This window comes from Lissotriton helveticus, chromosome 1_1, assembly GCF_964261635.1.
Source record: "Lissotriton helveticus chromosome 1_1, aLisHel1.1, whole genome shotgun sequence".
Lineage (NCBI taxonomy): Eukaryota > Metazoa > Chordata > Amphibia > Caudata > Salamandridae > Lissotriton > Lissotriton helveticus.
In genome coordinates this window covers 1,252,088,917-1,252,110,738 of record NC_136057.1, presented here as the reverse complement: position 1 = coordinate 1,252,110,738, position 21,822 = coordinate 1,252,088,917, and the positions used below count along the sequence as shown (strand labels likewise).

At 46.9% G+C, this 21,822-nt stretch overlaps 1 protein-coding gene across 4 annotated transcripts in view; it reads right to left on the bottom strand.

The window, feature by feature from the left end:
* REDIC1 (regulator of DNA class I crossover intermediates 1) overlaps positions 1 to 21,822 on the bottom strand; it is an 805,769-nt gene that overhangs the window by 269,782 nt on the left and 514,165 nt on the right. Inside the window, exon 10 of one of the 4 annotated variants that reach the window (XM_078680053.1) lies at positions 13,395 to 13,553. The exons of the other annotated variants lie outside the window; for them this stretch is intronic. Within the exon in view, the coding sequence (XP_078536179.1) occupies positions 13,518 to 13,553 (36 nt within the window). The 3' untranslated portion in view covers positions 13,395 to 13,517. Of the gene's footprint in view, positions 1 to 13,394; positions 13,554 to 21,822 lie in introns of those variants that run through there. 4 annotated transcript variants of the gene reach the window in all.

The window sequence follows — 21,822 nt, the reverse complement described above, 5'->3', positions numbered from 1 at the left end:
TCCACCCTATCTAGGTGCTCCTGCAGTATGCGTCTAATATAAGTGTCTTGGGAACCACCAGATGGGTCTCCTGAAGAATTAGGACATCTGGGTCGTGTTGCAACACAATGCCAAATTTGTTTCCGCTTGTTTGGGGAGTTTAAGCCCCATGCGTTCAGGGAGAGCAGCTTGGGATCACCCATGGTGGGTGGGTGGGTGGTCGACGAGTGCGCTGGGGAGTTTGTGTTAGTGGGCTGGCAGCGGGGTGTGGGTACGCATGCTGGTCGGGGTGGAAAAAGCTATCACAGCTCCCTACGCCCCTTGTCCTTCTTGTGGTTAATCCTTGTATGTTTGCCCGCCTTGATTGCAGCCCTGCTTTAGTCCCATCTTGAGACTGGACCTTAGCCAACAAATCTGGTTCTATCCCCTCCCAGCTGCTTATAATAGTAAGCATCCCATCATCTTTGCCTTATGTTGCATAGTGTGCGACCTGCAAGAGAAAACAAAATGCCACAAATAATAGCACAGGACCAACGTGGTCCAACTAGGACTTCTTCGGTGTACGGAGATCAGCGCAAGGTGCTCGAATCCCGCTGGAGGAGTCACCCTCTATAAGAGAAAATCTTGGGGGTAGGGGTTGGGCGGCCATCAGGAATGCAGGAGGGACAACAGGACCCAATCGTCATGGTCCTCAGTCCCTCCCGAGACGCATCCTCTTCAGTAATAGATCGATAAGAGGGGCACGTGGTAGTAAGTTCTTACCATTGTACTCGTGTCCACATGTAGATCGCCTCATGGTCAGACAGCGCTAGAAATCAAGGGATCAGGGGATGTCTTTCTTTGCGTCTTCAGACGATAATTCTGTGTGTTGTCTGTTTGGTCGATGCTGGGGGACTGAAGCCCACTTAGGTTCCAGATCATGTTCCGAGGAGCCCAGGTGAGGAGGCTCACCCCTTGACTGAGGACCGTCCGGTAGCCCCAGCCATGCTTTGGCCTCTGCCAGTGAGTGTAGGGAATGGCGCCTGCCATCCCACTGGAATAGAAGGGCAAAAGGGTGACCCCCCTGATAGCGGATACCTGGGCGCGTAGCTTGTCAGTAATAGGTTTGAAGTCGCTGTGTTTTTGTAGTGTGACATAGGAGAGCTCTTGGTGAAGTTGGATTAGGTAGCCTTGAAATTGAATCTCCATCTTGCCCCGAGATGCTTGCGTCATCGCTTCCTTTTCCGTAAAAAAGTGGGCTCTGGTTAAGATATCTGGACTGCTACCTGCTCGTCCTGCCCTCGTGTTAACTCGATAGGAGACAGGGCAGGAGGGATACTTCCTTATTGCCCTGGACCGCCTGGAGGAGCTCCGCTGTGAAGGCCATGAGAGCCTCTCCTTCTGCATACGGGGGCACCCCTCGTATAAAGATGTTGTTGCGGCGGCTCCTATTTTCCAGGTCTTCCTGCTTGGTTTGCAGCTCGATGTGTTGATCTTCCAGTGCGTCTATTCGTCTCCACAGCATTTCCTGATCTGATCTGGCATCGACCGTCTGCTCCAGGTCATCCACTCTGTCTCCGATTTCAGACTCCTCCCTCCGCATGTCGCGGAGGCCCGATTAAAACTATTCTTTAAGCAAGGAGATGTCCTTTCTTATCACTTGCAAGAAATGGTCCATATACCCTTGAGTGATCTGGGCTGAGGACTCACACCTGCTGCCGTGGGCAACTGAGCTGGGGTGGGGTGCCATTTCTGGCTGTGCTGTCTTGGTCCAGAGAGACATCACCGGATTGTCTTTGGCTGATTTGGAGCGTGGCATAGTAGGGGTACAGTCAACCAAGGCCGCCGAGGACTGCAACCCCCTGTGCAGGTCACGGTATTGCAGGCATGTGCCAGCAGGGAACAACCACATGGAGTACTCCTCTAGACCTCTGCCGCTGTCTGCTGTCTCCGCCTGCCCCGGGGGTTTGGGGTCTCCTTCAGTATGCCAGCCAGTGGGTGCACCTCCGTCTCTAGGGGCTCAGACACATGAGGACGATGTATTCCCTTGAATGTTGCAGCTGGTTGCCACCAGATTAGTTCTGAGGGAGTGGTAGGGATGGAGTGAGTACTCCTGATGGGGCCTACAGGCCTGGGCCGGGTCGCTCGCAGGGTGGCTAGAAGCTGTTAGTGAAGGGGCCCTGCTGGCAGTCAGAACCTGCTTCTCAAGTTCTCTCCTGGTAGGGATCTCGTCTGCCTACTCCCTCCACGTGGCACATTTTTGGAGGCATGCCCGTCTGCCTCTGTGTTCCAGCCCTGGTTTTGATGTTCCGTCCCTTGGCGCTACGGGCCCTCAGATCCAAGGCGGGGCCTGCATTTATGCCCACTGCTCTCGGTGGTTCGCAGGGCTCTACTTTTCAGGCCTTAAGGAACCGCCTCCGGGTCTCACAACCAGCAGCCCTCCACTATGGCCTCCGGCCTCTTGCTTCCCTCTGCACGTAGTTGCGCTCCTTGCGCCGTTGAGGACTGGGGCCAACTATCGGAGTGCCCCCTGTCAGTGCCTTTGCAGTATGGCAGGGCGAAGTATGAATGACCATGAGTACGGCTGACCTACACTGGCTCTGGTCTATGGCCTATGCTCGCACCCGCTGCTGCCCCATGCTTACTGGGTAAATGGTCAAGCGGCTCTTCTCCAGGGGTGGCAGGGAGAGCGCTGAACTTGTGACGTCAGCGCCACTAAGCAGGGGTGCAGGCTAGGCCTCAACATTGGTGCAGTCCTGCGCTTCCTCCTCTAGCCCCTGCGGTGTCGATGGGAGCAAGCTGTTCTTCACCCCCACAGGGAGGCCTTTATCCAAGCAGACCACGTAGCAATGGCAGCGTGGCAGCTCCCGTAAGGAGGGAGTTGGGAGTCTTGTGTTGCCTCCATCAGCAGTCCCCAGGCCCTTAAGCTATGATGACCAGTGCTTGCAAGGGTAGGGGTGCATTCTTGAGATGTGCAGCGGGCCCGTCGCTTCCCACAGCTTTGGGTGGCTCCAGAGAGATCGCAGCAGGGGCTGACCCTGCCTGCTCACAGAAGTGGAGGCCCCCTAGAGTCAGCACAAGTGCTGGTGCGCCACTCGTGGCACAATGCAGGCTTTCTTCAGCGGTGTAGAGCGGTACAGGCGCGGCGGCCTCCGGAGACAAAATGGCACCCACAGCACGCCATCTCCTTCGTCGGGACTCCGGCTTCACTAATCACCACCGTTCGGGCCGCAGCTTCAACTGGGCGTCAGGTGACACCGGGCACTCCCGAATCGATATCTGGTGCCCCTTAGCAGTAGATAGCTGGTTGACGGGCCCCGGTAGGACAGAGAGCAAGAGAAGCACGTCCCACTCCATTGCCTCCTCAGCCACGCCCCCTTCAAATGTACTTTTGAATATCACAGATGATATGATATTCAACTATTGCAAAGGATTGGCTGATGTGGTGTGTTTTGTCTTTCACAAGGTTAAAGCTGTCACCTTAAATCTCCATCGAGCACAGTGCCATCACCTCAGTCTCGCTGAATGGGTGTTGGTCACGAAGTACGTTCGGAAGTCTTGCCTGGAACCGAGATTGAAAGGCCCCTACCAGGTGATCCTCATCATGAAGACTGCTGTTAAGTGTGTGGGAATACCAAACTGGGTGCATATGTCGTGGACCCAGAGAGTAAGAAATCCATACGAAGAAATTGTGTTCTATGAACCAGAATGAAGAGCACTAGTAGCAGAACTGTCACACGTTGGACAACTGCAAGCCGCAATCCAGCAAGAAGCACAACAGCAAGAGAGAGAGGGGTAAAACACGATTTCTCAAAGTGGCATTGAATTCTCTGAAAAAGAAGTAGAGTTGAGATCTCCAACTGAGAGAACAGTTGAGACAGCACCAATACAAGCAGATGATCCACGTAAAGGAACAAGTAATGGAACGAGAAGAGTCACCCACACTGCTGAATGGCCACAGCATTATGGCCACAGGAAATTAAGATATAAGTGTGTCAGTTGATCGCATACCACAAAGAATTGCGAACAGTGTCAAGCAGTATAAGTGACACAGAAAAAAATCTGCAAAAACCAAGAAGCTCGAAAAGAGCAAGAGTGCCTTGTCTAGGTATTTTGCACCTGAATGGACATATTACACTAATCAAGTGTTAAATGAGCAAGTGGCAAACTTGCTTCCTGTGAGATTAAAACTATTTGAACCCCTGTGGAATCAATTTGAGAACACATTTGGGGAAAAGCTGTTTGAAAAAGATTTCTGAAAGTCTTTATTAATTGAGAAAGTGCAAAAGACAAATCATTTTTGTTTCATTTTAAAGAAGATTCCCTAGGCCCAAGGCCGCTGAAGAAAAGTAGGGATAACATATCTAGAAGAAGACAGAGTAGGGTTAGGGATGATTATACATAGATTGTTGTAAATAAATACAGAAATTACTTAAAGAAAGAGATTGTTTAAAGAAACTAACTGCAAAAAGAAACTGCCTGAGACGATATAAACTGAACTTGATGATTATTGCTGCATATTTTGTTTAAACCATCTGACTACAGACAAACATTGTCTAAATAGAAACAGATGCAAGATTATCAAGGGTATTAGATGAGAAAAAATGAAAGGCTTCATTCATGGGTTAAAAACAAGAAGATTACTCAGGTTTATTCTGGATTTGTGCAAGAATACTAGACTAGTCACTAGACTAAAAGGATTGCTTCGTCTGTGTCCACTAACTTTCATTAGTTGCAGACGAGATGACTTAAAACCATATACCTTCCTTATATGCAATAACATGTAAATTTGCCTTACCTTAGTATATAGGAAAGAACACTTTGAATACTTTTACTTGAATTATAATTTGGTTCTTTATAGAGTTCCATTAGTAAAGAGCTTGAATTTATATTCACAAGCAAAAGAAATGGGCACAGCCTGGTATTACTTTAGACCATCCATGCCTACAGATAGTGTTAAGGCATACGAAAACAATATAACCTGCTTAATGGACCCTTTGAGAAGGTATTTATCATGACATTGGAGGGAAGAAACAAAACCTATCACACGGTAAAAACAAAAAGGAAGATATTTTGAAAAATGTTTGGGAAAAAAGAACACAACGAATTAAAAAAGAAAATTATTTATCCAAAATTGAAATTAGATAGAAGACAAAAATGGAAACTGTGCGTTCACAAAAGAAGAGCCCAAAGTAAAAATAGACATGTAAGAATCAGTAGCTGTGAACAAACATTTGAAAGTATGGGAGGTTCATAGAAAATGTTACAAGGAGAAGAAAGAATCATTCCTGGAGTTTATTTTGTTTGTAGACAGGATGATTATTTTCAATTACTGCATATTTACTATTTAGCTTTGCTGTTTCCTAAGATGTATCATCTTTATAGCATAGAAGTGTTAACAATGACACTATCACCTATACACACACGTAGTATAGGTGTTGGAACACAACTACTTAGAGACATTTTTGTAGCAATCATACCACCAGTAGGAGTCATACTGAATTATAAAAAGATTAGAAAGCTTTCAACAGTTGTTGACAAATTGGCAACCAGTCAGTACTCAAGGAGCTTTATTAGTTGAAATTACAGAATTTGTGGCTATTAGATCCATGGTTTAACAAAATCGCGTAGCATTAGACATTTTATTTGCAGAGAAATGCGGCATCTGCAAGCTACTGATTGTTCAGCATTGCTGCTCATACTTAACTGATGAAAGTAAGCAAAGCTTAGAATTCATAAAGAACATTTTTGACCTGAAACCTGTATTAGAACCATTGGAGACACCTAGGGCCCAATTAGGATGGCGGGCTGAAAACCACCCCGACAGCCATGGAGGCGGGAAACAACCGCCCGCCGGGACCGCGGATAAACCGGCGTTCAAATTAGGATCAACTGCCAAAAAAGATCGACCGCGGCGGTAGCGGGCCCACAGAAACCGCCCGACACCGGCAGTGACATCCAAAACCCAACCGCGGCGGTCGGAAACACAGCGGAAAAGCTACAACCCGCCGCAAGCAAAGCGGAGACACCGCACGGGAAATTAGGATATCCCCGATGGTCCCGCAGTACGAACCGCTGTTTCCGACCGCCGCGGTCGCACACAGGAGTGAATGGGAGAGACAGCCCAAGAGCTGCAGCATAGCCACCGCAGCGGACGGTACGTGAAAAACATGGCGGACGATGCCAAAACAACGCAACAATGCCAAACTTAGCACAAATCAAAGTAGCCATGCCCTTCAAATACACAAAACACATACCAATGAAAAAACAAATGCCCAAAAAACATACAATTCCCAGGACAACACCCACAACACACCTCACAGCAAAATCCCATTTGGGCACACCCACACAGCTGAGTATAAAACCAGCCCCTTTACTGACCACAATCCTTTGCAACACTCCAGAAGAGAAGGCCATACACCACATCTGACAGGAGAAGCAAAAGAACACAGCACACACACAACCACCACAACCACCATCACTACCACCATCACACCAGCACCAACAATCCCCCACCACACAACACACCTCACACATCAACACCACACCCACCACACACACCCCTGCACCCACAAACGCTTCAAACACAAAGCACCATGGCAGCACAGAAAATGCCAAAATTCACAGAGAGTGAGTTGACAGTCATGGTAAATGAGATAGTGAGAGTGGAACCACAACTGTTTGGTAGCATGGTCCAACAGACACCATTAGCCACAAGGACACAAATGTGGGAAAGGATAGTTCAAAGGGTCAATGCAGTAGGGACCACCCCGCAATCCAAGAAGGAGATCATGAAGCGGTGGCATGATCTCAAGAGGGTTGTCAAAGAGAGGAGGAGCAAGAACTGGGAGCTGGCTAACCGGACTGGCAGTGGCCCTCCCATCCCACAGAAAACATTCACACCATGGGAGGAGAAGGTGCTTGCCATACTGCATCCTTAGAGTCTCACAGGAGTATCCAGGGGAATGGAGGCTGGTAAGTACAAACAAATGGCAACCAACACACTGATAAGTACTTCCTTGCACAACCCAAACACCATTGCATTGTTCACCCTCATCTAACAGGTAGCTAGTTACCTTGCTTGGGAGGCTTGTTTTGGGTTGGGAGGTCTGTATCACGACTCCCACCATGCCCCCTGTCCCACACCTGAGCAGGATAGAGGCCTCCCCCGCCCAGGAGCATGTGTCAGCCATTGCACTGTTCACCCTCACCTAACAGGTAGGTAGCCATCCACACTGTGAGGCCTGTTTGGGGGAGGGTGGCCTGCACTACTACTCCCACCATGCCCCCTGTCCCACACCTGAGCAGGATAGAGGCCTCCCCCACCCAGGAGCATGTGTCAGCCATTGCACTGTTCACCCTCACCTAACAGGTAGATAGCCATCTTGCTTGGGATGTTGGTTTGGGGGTGGGAGGGCTGTACCACGACTCCCACCATGCCCCCTGTCCCACACCTTAGGCGCCGAAGTTGCGCCTAAGTTAAGCCCGTCTGCGCCCGTCCGTGTCTGCTTCGAGTCTGCATGTGATCCCACAACTGCCATCCTGAATTGCGTGGAATGCGGATGGACGACCATTACCTCCCCCCTCAGGCAAGATATGGAAGGCCTGGCAACTCCCTCGGACCCCGCTCTGGCTAAGGCCCAGCCCTACTCCTGCATTTTATTGAACACTCGATCTTTAGGCAAACATGCCCTGTACCTTTTTTATCTCTTTATGGAGCAGAAACCGGCATGTCTTTTCCTCACCGAGACCTGGCTATCCGACACCTCTAACCCTGACATCTCGGCTGCCCTTCCCCCTAACTACTACATTGTGAGGAAGGATCGGGAGGTGGGCACGGGAGGAGGAGTTGCCATTGTGGTTGATAGGCAATTCACCTGCGCAGTGGTTGAGACTGAGACCATTACAGGGGTTGAATCAATCGGGTTTTGCCTGTCCTTTTCCTCGCACCAATCGTGCGCTGGCCTATTGGTGTATAGGCCACCAGGCTACCTTAGTTCCTTCTTTAAAGAGCTCCATCTGGCCCTGTCCCCGCTTATTATGAAATATAAACATTGTTTACTTCTTGGGGACTTTAACATTCACATGGACGACGCTGAGGCAGCGGACTCCATGAAACTCCACGATATTACTAGCACTTTTGGCCTCTCGCCTTATATTCTCTCAGCAACACACAATAAGGGTCATCTGCTAGATCAAGTGTATTCCTCCATTCCCATTTTGTCCTCCGCGCCGGTACCCTTGATCTGGTCGGACCACTGTCTGCTAAATTTTGACATTCTGGGTCTCTCTAAATCTACCGGCAGCGGGGTAGACTCTGTCTATGGCTTTCCGCCCCTTTCATCGAGTTACTAGCAACATGCTGGAGCAGTCCTTGGCATCCCATCCATGCCAATTAACGGGCAAGCTAGAGCATGACCTTTCCATCTTCCAGTCATGGCTTATACAGCGCTTCGATGAGTTAGCCCCTACTCCTGCTAAGCCTAAATCTGGTCAACGTACTTCAGCCCCTTGGTTCACTGCTGAACTGCACAAGATCAGAAGAAGCTGTAAGAAGGCTGAAAGAATATGGCGTAAAAATTACGAAGCCCCTTCTAAGGCGATGTATAAAGATCTCACCAAAACTTATCATAAGGCCATTGTGGCGGAAAAGAAATCTTACTTTGCTAAAAGAATCGACTCGGCTAGCAATATTAGTAAGGAAATTTTCAAAATTGTGAAGGAATTTACGGCTCCCACTGCTCTTATTCCTAAATCCTACCCTTCTGAATCTTGGGTCAAGCAACTGGCAAGTTTTTTTTCAAATAAAATCCTTAACATTCAGGCGTCCTTTCCGCCTGCTATCCCTGCTAACGATCCTGGCAGTCTAGCGCCCGGGTTGTGTACCTCCTCTGATAGTCATACTCTTACAGTCTTTCCATCTCCGCCTCCTCAGAAGTCACTGGATCTACTACTCAAGCTGAAATCCGGTTCTCCGTCCGACCCTTGCCCTGCTAAAATCTTGGCAAAAATGGCCCATGTTCTTAATCCACTGGTCAATCCTCTTCTTAATGCCTCTCTTGAATCGGGTGTTGTCCCTAGGGCGTGGAAAAAGGCGCACATTGTCCCATTGATAAAAAAAACCTAACCTGGACCATTTGGTGCACTCAAACTACAGACCGATCTCATTGCTCCCTGCCCTGGCCAAACATGCGGAAAAACATGTGCACTCCACTCTGTCTGATTATTTAGAAACACACAACATTCTGCATCATACTCAGTCAGGGTTTCGCTCTAATCTGAGCACAGAGACAGCACTGTTGGAGGTAACCGAGTCTATCAAGGAGGTGACAGATCGAGGAGGGAAGGCGTTGCTGGTATTATTGGATCTTTCAGCGGCCTTTGATACCGTCCCTCACAACTGTCTTCTTTCAAGACTCAAGGAGATTGGACTTAGAGGGACGGTATTCAACTGGTTTGAGTCCTTCCTGTCCGAGCGCCAACAATTGATCTGGGTCCCTCCTTTTTCAGAGGCTGTCCCTCCATTGGCAGTAGGTGTGCCACAGGGGTCTGTACTGAGCCCCACCCTTTTTAATATCTTTCTATCCCCCCTGGCTGAACTGGTGGAGTCCTATGGTGCCCGGATTGTATCCTACGCTGATGACACGCAGCTTCTCTTCACCTGTGACAAGAACACTGAGTTTGCCGGCGATTCCATCAAGAGCTGCCTTGAGGCCGTTTTCTCCTGGTTTCAGCGTAACCAGCTTAAATGTAATTCCGATAAATCTGAAATAATTTTTTTCGGCTGTGCCCCTGACACTCATTGGAAATCCTGGTGGCCTGTGGATATGCATCCCCCGTCTTCACCCACCCTGGTTGCTAAGAATCTGGGTGTCAAAATTGACAATGGATTAACTTTTAAGCCCCAGATTCTCAGTCTAGTTGGCCAATGTTTTGCCCTGCTGCGTACGCTCAGGAAATTTCTTCCTTTTCTCTCCCTCTCTCACAGGAGAATCACAGTCCAGGCACTGATCGGCTCTAGGCTTGACTATGCCAATGTACTCTATCTAGGGCTCCCAGAGTACCTTCTAGCTCGCGTGCAAACTGTTCAGAATTCTGCTGCCAGGGCCATTTTTGGCCTCAGTCGTAGGACTCACACCTCAGCCCTTCTTGACTCGCTCCACTGGCTCCCAATGAGGAAGCGTAAACTCTTCAAGACTCTAACCATGGCCTTTAAATCCTTGCATGGTATTGGTGCTGTCTATCTAAGGAAACGTGTCCAATTCTATTTTCCATCCAGATCTCTACGCTCTACCACACAAGCTCTGGCCATAGTTCGTGCTACTAAGCGTGCCCGGATTGGGGGCCGCTCCTACAGACTACTGGTACCTCAGCTCTGGAATAAGCTTCCCCTCTCTCTTAGGAAATTAGACAATCTGCTGTCCTTTAGGAAGGGTTTGAAGACCTGGCTTTTTGGTCTATAGTCTGTCTGTGTTTTCGGGTCTCCTCTACAGATCTACATAGCGCCGGGACACTCTGCCCGAGTAGCCGCGCGCTCTATAAAACACCCAATAACATAACATAACATAACATAACACCTGAGCAGGATAGAGGCCTCCCTCACCCAGGAGCCTGTGTCAGCCATTGCACTGTTCACCCTCATCTAACAGGTAGGTAGCCATCCACACTGTGAGGCCTGTTTGGGGAAGGGTGGCCTGCACTACTCCCACCATGCCCCCTGTCCCACACCTGAGCAGGATAGAAACCTCCCCCACCCAGGAGCATGTGTCAGCCATTGCACTGTTCACCCTCACCTAACAGGTAGGTAGCCATCTTGCTTGGGAGGTATGTTTGGGGGTGGGAGGGTTGAACCACGACTCCCACTGTGCCCCCTGTCCCACACCTCAGCAGGATAGAGGCCTCCCCCACCCAGGAGCATGTGTCAGCCATTGCACTGTTCACCCTCACCTAACAGGTAGGTAGCCATCCACACTGTGAGGCCTGTTTGGGGGGGGGGGGTGGCCTGCACTGCTACTCCCACCTTGCCCCCTGTGCCACACCTGAGCAGGATAGAGGCCTCCCCCACCCAGGAGCATATGTCAGCCATTGCACTGTTCACCCTCACCTAACAGGTAGGTAGCCATTTTGCTTGGCAGGTTTGTTTGAGGGTGGGAGGGCTGTACCACGACTCCCACCATGCCCCCTGCCCGACACCTGAGCAGGATAGAGGCCTCCCCCACCCATGAGCATGTGTCAGCCATTGCACTGTTCACCCTCACCTAAAAGGTAGGTAGCCATCCACACTATGAGGCTTGTTTGGGGGAGGGTGGCCTGCACTACTACTCCCACCATGCCTCCTGTCCCACACCTGAGCAGGATAGAGGCCTCCCCCACCCAGGAGCATGTGTCAGCCATTGCACTGTTCACCCTCACCTAACAGGTAGGTAGCCATCCACACCGTGAGCCCATTTTGGGGGAGGGTGGCCTGCACAACTACTCCCACCATGCCCCCTGTCCCACACCTGAGCAGGATAGAGGCCTCCCCCACCCAGGAACAAGTGTCAGCCATTGCATTGTTCACCAAACAAACTTACAGGTAGGTAGCCATCTTCACTGGTCCGGCTCTTTGTGGGTGTGAGACCTGCATCACTACACACTGCACCAATTGCATGCAATGCTTTGATACCTGACATGTACGAGTAATTGATGTTCCTCTGCACCATGTAAAAACACCCACTATTGCTCTTAACAATAATAGTGAAGTTATCTCAATTGTGTAGTGTACAGACAGCGGATGGCATGCAGCTAACAGAATACTTGCACAGTGCCCAACACTGACCATTCCCCATCTAATCCACAGGTGATGAAGAACTCGCAGCTGACGATAATAACAACCAGCAGAGCCAGTTTCCACCCCGGTACATGGACTCTCGGATGTTGACTCCCAGGATAGTGTGGACGATGAGCTCCAGGCCGGCCCATCTGGTGTGCCAAGGACCAACAGGTCCCAGGACCCCATCCTCCCCACCACCACGTCTGCTGCACCAACAACAGCACAGCAGACCCCTGCAGTCACGGCCTGTGCCTCCACCGCTGCCACCTCCGCCACCACCACCACCACCACCCTCCCTGTCCCAGGGGATGACCAGGACACACCAACAACTGTGGAGGGCAGGGAGAGTGTGCAGGGACCCACCGTGGCGAGGCAACAGGTCTGTGGCAGCAGGGCAGGTGGGAGGGCCAGGGTCACCCCCAGACCTCAGGAGGTTGGCACACCAACCCTGGACCACTTCACCAGGGTCATCGGGGCATATGAACAGGTCCACGGACAAAGTGGCCTGCTGATGAGGTCCATGGACACACGCTTTGGTCAAATGGTGGACCTCATAGCCCAGCAAGTGGCGTTGCTGAGGGAAAGGCCTGTGTCCCAAACAACACCTCCGCCCCCTCTGTTGTGCTGCAGGATGACAGTGCATCATCCTCCCCTGCGGCCACAGAGAGGGGTGAGTCCTCAGACGCCGCTGGCCATGCAGCAGGCTCCCCCAGCCAAAGCGATCAAGGGGGCATCCAAAGAAGAGCCTGGGAGTCTCTGGGGGCAAAGCACCAGCCACACGCCAGTTACGGAGCCAGCCCTGATGGCAACCCTCTTCCCCACTGCATTGACTGTTTGGACTGTCCTTCCCCACACTGCCTTGTGAATGGCATCTGTCTGTTGGACTGGGTCACCACATTCATGTGGTAGCTACTCTTGCATCTCATCTACCATGACTGTGAACTCACTTCTCCATCACCACCTTCATGTAAATATGCCCGCACCCCTCACATGTCCACTTTGTAAATAAAATAGCTTACACATTTGTGCTGTTTTGTTTTTAGTGCCATATTTACAGCGTTAAAAATGTCCATGATGTATCAAAAAGATGTACAGTATGTAGGGCTGGATAATTTCGAAGCACCTAGGGAGACACAACAGAACAACAGTCACTGGTGTCAGTGTGCAATCACAGACATAACACTACACAAACCATACACATACGTCTACAGGCACACAACACAATGTGCAGCAAGTGTCAACAAACAGAGTTCTGCGTACGTTCACATGTGAAATGTCACAGCCACTTTTCCACACACAGTTGACTCAACATGTGCCTGTCTGTACCATCCGCCCATAGCCCATCACAACAACAGCAATCACAACAGACAATGTACAAGTCGTACCTCTTCACCCACCTTCAAGTGAAGTAGCGGGTGATGAGCTGTTGACGCATGTCAACTCCTTCCTCCTCTCCACTGTCCTCATCACTGGACTCAGGTCCTTGGGCAGGCGGGGGCCTTGGGTCCTCACCATCATCCAGGAGCAGGGGAAATCCCCTTTCGAATGGCCATGTTGTGCAGCATACAGCATGCCACAACAATCTTGCACACCTTCCCAGGCGAGTATGCCAGTGCACCTCCAGTCCTGTCAAGGCAGCGGAATCTTGACTTGAGCAGCCCAAAAGTCCGCTCAATGACACGTCGGGTCCTGCCAAGGGCCTTATTGTACTTGACGTCAGCCGAGGTCCTGGGATTCCGTAGTGGGCTCAGCAGCCATTGACGGCTGGGATATGCAGAGTCACCTGTGAATGACAAACACACATTGCAATGTTGCACAGGCAGAGGGCAGCAAGTCACATACACACAGCACACCATATCACTAGGCAAACTCACCCACAATTCAAGCATGCTCGGGAAGCAGAGTTGCCATCATCCGGGGCACCATGCTGTTCCTCAGGATGTACGAATCATGGGCTAAGCCGGGGAATCTTGCACACACATGTGAAATGGTCATGTCCCAAGGCACACCACCTGCACATATATCGAATGATAATGTTTGCGATTTCTAAAAATGTGCTCAGTCGCCTGTGGTGGCACCAGACCTACATGGGTGCAATCGATGGCACCAACAACATGGGGGATGTGCCCAAGGGGATAGAAGTCACCCTTCACACCGGCCAATTCTGCTCCCCTGGGAAAATGTATGTATCGATCCTTATATATCATCATGCCTGCAAGAACATCTTACTTCTAGCATTAAATTCATGTCATTCACTGCTAGTTCTCCTTCTTGATTTACCGCTGTTGGTGCTACTGTTGATCTTGGTAATGGGTTGTATGAAAAATGTCTCTTTAGTTTTAACCGTCTGATGAACTTGAAAAGATCAATTCGTGTTTGTACATAATCCATATCTGCTTCTGGGCAAAAAGATAGTCCTAGTCTTAATGTTTCTTGTTCTTGGTCTGTCAGGGTGATGTTTGTTAGATTGACTATTGAAATTTCTTTCTTAACTTCAATTACTTGGTCACTTTCTTTTTCTTTTCTGCGCCTCCTGCAGGCTGCTCCCTTCCGCCTCTTCGACCTCTACCTCTTCCTCTTTGTTTATTTACATTCTGGGCTGGTGGCCTTTGACGCAAGTTGTATTTTCTCTCCTCGCGTAAAAAATCAAATTTGACTACTGCTGAAGGGATTATTCGTTGGGCACTGCCTTCCTCATCCAGGTCTGTATCGACCTCTGAGCTTTGCAAACTACTTTGCTCCGAGCGTGGCTCCAATCCTGTTTTGTTGACCTTTCCTAACTTCTGCTTACGAACAGAATCGAATTTTCTTGCAAAAGTGTAAATCTGGCCTCTATCATAATCATTTTTATCTCTATCTATCTCTCTTATATCAAAAATCGCAGCGAATTATGGTCTCATAGTTTGAAATTTTTTAGATTCCACCGTTAATATTGCTCACTGGAGATACATGTGCATACCTGAATATTAATGGCAATAAACCGCACCCCCTTAATAAACAGATCGGGGGAGCGCGAATATAGGAGATAAGCTCACTCGAGCTCAATTTCAGGAATGTTATTGCAAAGGAGGAAGTGTTACTAATAAAGCTCACTTGAGCTTGAAAAAAAGACAGCGCCGGTGAATCTGTTTGATTAAATTGCAGCAGACGTGATAATTCTTATAATAAACCACTGCAAAATGTAATTAAGTAAAATAAATGAAAGCAAGCCTTTAAACATGGTTTTATATTTAAATCTGAAACGTATTGTAATATGCGTCAGAGACTTCAATTGATTGGGTCACGCAATCGCTTCCTGAATAAAAGGCTCTGTTGAACCAATCCTTTGCGGAGTGCACTTCTAAAGCTTGCAGGTTGTTGGAAACATTAACGCACGGCTGCTCCAGCCTTGGGAGGTTGCACCGCTTTGTCAACGAAGGAGGTCTGTGAGACTGCAAACTGGTTGCAGTTGTTTTCCAGCGCGAGGGATTCTCAAATTGGGGGAGCGATTACGAGGACTTGAGGCCCACTGGAGGGCTGTTAAGAATTGTGAAAATATGGGCAGTTTGAATTGTTGGCGGAAAACGGACCCCACCGAAGGGGAAGAATTGGGAATTCTACTCCCAGCATGCTGTTCACCAGAGAGCGGGTGCTATAGGGTAATATATGTGGCAGTCCAGTCTTGTGTTTCCGACTTGCCCCGCACTATGATTAAGGTGCCTGCGGCACTGAAACGCGTCAGGGACTTCAATTGATTGGGTCAAGCAATCGCTTCGTGAATAAAAGGCTCTGTTGAACCAATGCTTTGCGGAGTGCACTTCTAAAGCTTGGAGGTTGTTGGAAACATATATATGTATATATATGTATATACTCTGGGAGTTGCAGTTTTCACGTGCTGGACTACCGAAGCGACCCCTCCCACACAAAGCCCAGGTGTGCAACATTCTACTGCAGATAAGCCAGCATACTACAACACTCAGGATCGCAGTGGTAGCCTGGAAGGGAGTGCATCTGAGGAAAGCGAAAGCTGAAACGCGTCATGCTGATCCCTTCAACAATAAAAAGAATCCTGGTTTTAATCCGTTGTGCCCCCTAGTCTACTTTGTTGGAAGGAAGACTGATTGTGGCATAATAGGGCGGAGCCATACCGCGCAAGGGTGGCCCTTTCTGAAGCGTCTGGGGAAATTGGCACGTACCTGGACCGCCTTGCATCACAGAGGCACAGTATTTCCGCTATCATTGATAGTCCATGACCACATGGAGAGATACTGCTACTTCAGCGATGTCCCGGACCTGCGACCTGCGGTAATGTTAAGGCTGAAAGCGTGGAATTAAAAGCTTCATGGATGCCCAGAAATACACTACGATCCTTTTACCTGACTTTGTTTCCAGCCAGCCTCTACCAGAGGTATCAAGAAAACCTGGCTGACTGGATCGCCTATCGCAACACGCTGAGGAAAACAAACTGCACTCTGGGAGTTGCAGTTTTCACGTGCTGGACTACCGAAGCGACCCCTCCCAAACGTAGCCCAGGTGTGCAACATTCTACTCCAGATAAGCCAGCATACTACAACACTCAGGATCGCAGTGGCAGTGGTAACCTGGAAGGGAGTGCATCTGAGGAAAGCGAAAGCTGAAACGCGTCATGCTGATCCCTTCAACGATAAAAAGAATCCTGGTTTTAATCCGTTGTGCCCCCTACTCTACTTTGTTGGAAGGAAGACTGATTGTGGCATATATATATATATATATATAGTGGAAGGCTAGGAGTAGCCGAAACGCGTAGGCCGTCCGTTATTTGATGCACGCTTAACTTTGCACATGGTGTGTAAATAAAGAGAAATTTTCTACAAACTGAGCTGTTGCTGTGCCGTGACTTCAGCCGATACACATGGGGTGAGAAGAGACGCAGCAATATATATATATATATATATATATATATATATATATATATATATATATATATATATATATATATATATATATATATTTGGACAACCAATCCTGCTTCCTCAGAACCAACCAACGAAGTAGGCACGACACAAGGCTGTACGAATATGGCTTCCTTAATGGATCAGGTCACCCTCAACCCGGAGACACGAGAGACGCGTTTCGCCTGCACAGCAGGCTTTGTCACTCTGAATAGTGCCCTCTTGCAGTAAGTATGTATAGTGTTTTTCCCTCTAAGGACAATAGTAAATACTGTAAGAATACTTTCACGTTAAATACATGAATATATGCAAATGTATACAGTGTGCTGTTATGCAGCTATTATGGCAGGTAAAACAACATCTAACTATATATGCTGGGCACAAAGCTCAAATCACATAATGTGGTTTCACTTAGACGTTCAAAGCATAAGTACAAACAAATGCAAAGTAAAACTGCATGACATCGGCCTTTAAAGGAACATTCAACTATAAAAACCTGAGGCGCTAATCACTTGTGATATTATGCCATTGTCTTCAATACTCAATATGTAGTTATAATTAAAAATGATCGACGCTGCTACAAGACATGGCATTACTTTGGCTCAAATGTTGCTTTGCTCAGTTCGTGAATGAATCCCCGGTAATTGAACTCCGACCTCAGCTCCAAATTAATGTTTGCGACTGCTTGCTTAAGATATCGGGAAATACCTTGAAGCCACAGGAGACAGAGCGATTATGAATGCGCCACCAGGACTACATCATAGTTTAATGACTGAAATGCAAACCTCCCAGCGCGTGCCTGTCTTCTGATTGGGACTGCCAATCCCATAATGCATCTTGACCTAAACACGTTCAGAAGCAGTTCTCAGGCAAAAATGTTTGTGAGTGAGTCAGAGTTATCCACATATTATTCCGGGATCAAAGGGCAAAAACACGGGTATAACAAGCAAAAAAATACCTTCATTTAGAAATCTAAATCACCATGTGCATAATTGACAAGCAGCGCCGAGTATATATTCAAACAGGCACATACTCAGGGTGGAGGGGGGCCGATGAATAAAAGACTTGAATATGCCCAACAGTCCTATATATATATATATATAGAGAGAGAGAGAGCTTCATATATGTTTCTCACATATATGCATATATTGTTTCCGGGGTTCCCCCACATGGGCCGGAATATTCATATGCTTATGACTATTGATGTGGATCCCCTTAAAGAGAACAGATGATTTTTCATCCGACTCTTTTGACTGCTCCCCAGTTCTAGACACTGCGCCTCCATGGGCTTGTATTTTCTTTTCATGGCTAAAATGCACTTATCTGGTCCTTCCTTGGATATATGTTTTGATAACACTTTCCCTAGTTTTTCTATTTTCTTGGATTGGATTTGTGACTGTTTTCGTCTTGCTGATAAATGGCCATTACTTTCCTGAAAGCTTGGCCACAGAACTGGTTGATGAGGTGTTAACGCCTCTCTCATCGTCAAATAGCTAACAAGAAACCTGTCCCATGTGAACATTTCAGCTGTCCCAGTAAAACTGATAGAATTGTTTGGGATAAGGTACCCTATGATATATTCGGCCCTACAGATTCTGTATGTTTTTAAGGTTTTTGTGGTTGATGTTGTACCTTCTGATGATTGGGATGTTGAGACTGTAAACTCCATGTTCTCGGAGCTGGAATATTACACTGTTTTTGAGAGTGAAAACATATCTAAATTCTAATAATTATGGTGAAATGTTCTGTTACAATCATTACAGACATCATTATTTACATCAAGCTAATGTTTAATGGACACTTTTCAATTATACACAATGGTAATATTGTCCTACTTCCCTGAAATGGAGCTCAAAAACATATAGGGATAAAGGGCCAGATGTAGCAAAATCAGAAATACCGACTCTTAATTACCGAATTTTACCGATTCGGTAATTAAGAGTAGGTATGTAGGTAACAATTCGGTAAATTTTAACGAATCGCTAAAATTCGGTATTTACCGATTCGGTAAATACCGAATCGGTATTTGATATTGAATCCTATGGGCCTTGAAGCCCATAGGATTCAATATCAAATACCGATTCGGTATTTACCGAATCGGTAAATACCGAATTTTGCAAGGGTGCAGGGGGTGTCACTTTGCCACCCTCTGGCACCCCTGTTTTAGGCTTGTGTGCCATGTGGCACACATACATGCCCTTAGGGCATGTATGTGTGCCACATGGCACAGGTGTACATGCACAGATGTGCATGTACACCTGAATCGGTATTTTACCATGCAATTGTATTGCATGGTAAAATACCGATTTTCAAAGCCCTGTGTCAATGTTAAACTTGGCACCTACATACCAAAAATGCATTTTCGGTAATTTTACCGACCGGTATATTTACTGATTCGGTAAAATATACAGATTCAGTAATTTTACCGATTCTGTAATTTTACCGAATCGGTAAAATTACTGATTCGGTAAAATTACCGAAAATGCATGTTTTTTATCCCCCTACATCTCCATGGCCATTTACCGGTCGGTAACGGCCGAATTCGGCCGTTACCAGCCGGTAAATGGCCAAAATCTCCCACCTACATCTGGCCCAAAGTCACATATTTTCTGGACACAATACATTAGACCTGAAATCTTTTTATTTAAAATTATTCCTATACCAGCAAAGAAATATATGCTCACACAAACCAAGCTTATTTATACAGACTTGTTTGTCGCATAATTAGCCGTGAAAGACTATGACTATTGGAAGGATACGACTGATATGAAATCAATTTGAGGTACCAAACTTGGCAAGCTTAGGGAACAGACAAGTTGTTTCAAACGTGCTTAATTCCAACACAGATGATTTTTCTGAATGATACAGTTCTGCAGACTACTTGTCTAGGATTGACAAAAATTAAACACATGAATTCACCAAGCATTCCTTCCATTGCCTGACCCGACAATTGGCAACATTAATCAAATTACAGCAAAACAAACAGCTCAATAGTATGTCACAGAATGGTACATTTAACTCCTTACTTTCAGGTCCAAATGGGTGGTTACTGTGGCCAGTGGAAACAAATGGTTGTTATGCTCATTTTTTTAAATTCCACACCGGGGTTTAAGGCAAGCAGGTTCGACCCTTGTTCCATTCGCAACGTTCAGGGTTAGTAACCACCTTCCTTTTGGAAGACATGGACTTGTCTGATTTCTTATTGGGTCCCAGGTCTCCGAATTCAAAAAGATTTTTTAGGTCACATATATTGAAATTTGGAAACTATCACAAATGGAAGCTGCTGCATGTTTAAGACAAATTGATTAAGATAATTTGGATGAAGTACTTGCTTCTGTTGATAATAGTATTAATACGTTGTATTCTAACATTTATAACTTGAATAACATTGTGTTGTCTGTTATCGATATTATGCAAAGTGACATACCTTCATTGTACCCTGGACAAAGTCAGCTTAGATCTATCATGCAGTTTAGTTGGACACTTCAGGTCCTCAGAGTGGCCGGTGCCATGGCGCTACATAAATTCTACATACCTATTCTTGCCTTTCAACCTGACACACAAACAACAGCTCAATTCCAAGACGCCAGTTACACAGTGTTACATCTCGAGAAGTTAGAATAGCTCCCTAACATAATAGCAGAGACACCCTCCATGGTATGGTTAATACATGGCATAATATCTTTGCCAATTTCAACATTCCAGTTCACAGCTTGCATGAAACATTTTCCAGTAGGTGGATATAAAGCCCTAGGAGGGAGCTTTATTCATGAGTTATGGTCTTTACCATACTCTTATCGTTGTGAACAGGCTGAGAAAGAGGTATTTCTTACTGGAAAGGAATGAGACTCTTCTGTTTGCCAATCACTTATTTGTTAACATGTTACCATTCACGGTGCATGTTGTACACCAAATTTTTAATGCTTCAAATAACGCCGGTATAGCACACTTTTTAAAAATAATCAGGACTAGCTTAGTCAGTACCTTCAGAAAATCTTTGGAGTAATAACGGCCTTTATTCGTATTATTTCTAATTCGCAGCATTTCGGTTCTATTTTTGTTTTTCCACAATAGATGTTCCATTTTGAAGCCAATTGGTAATGGAACTATAAGCGCACAATAAGACTCTTTGGAGTCCCTTTGCTCCAGGAACTGAACATTGACTGGTAATTGTCATTCCAACCTGCCTGGTTTACCTGCGATCAACCCGTGTTTTATTGCGTATGGTGCCCCTGTGAATCGGCACTGGATGTCTGCTTAACTCTGCAATTGCCTGTTCCTGTGGACATGAGCCTGTCGATGAGTCTGATAATGACCCATTTTCTGAGTTGTCCCACGAACTTGTGGCTGCTTCAAGATGCATGGTATGAGCCACTCCCTTCAGGAGAGATGGGTACTTCAACACCAGGAATACCAAAGTCTGGATTAATAAAAAGGAATGCAAGACACCAGGCGACTTCCTCAGCATTGGCTGTTAACGAGGATCATGTTTGTTCTCTGTTGCTTTTGAATGGGGTAAACGCGGAATCATCATCTGCGGAGATTAAATTTATTTTGAATTCACTGAACACTGATCTTGTGGAAGAAATCTTGGGTGTCTCCAGCTCAATCTAATTTGGACACACGTTCAAAATATATTGTTACATTTTTTAATATTATGATTATAAATATTGACTAATAAGCCTACTGGCATTGCAATGAATTATCTTAGCTTGTGCTTATGATTTTGTATTACTTTGTTAGTTGCTAAGTTACTTTCCTGACCAAGGAGGGGGTGTAATGATTTCCCTTTTGGGCCCACTTTGGTTCTCCCTTAGTTTTGCATTATTAGGCATTATTAGACTGCAGTGCACAGCCACACATAATACATTTGTTTTTGTGACATTATGTCAATTTAGAAATACGCTGTACATGGTATTTGTTATTCAGAGACTCTTCTTGGGATTTAGTCGGAATATTCCCTACAAGGTCGAACAACATGGCGTACTGTTTTCTTGTGCCTGGTCACCAATATCTTCTAACGTTTTTAGACATGACACGGGAGCACAACTGCAGTTTTCTACACAGTAGTTTTTATCATATAAACGGTGTCTCGCTCTCTTGGAGGGAAGAGAAGAGAATTCCAGCAGAGAAACTGGTCTT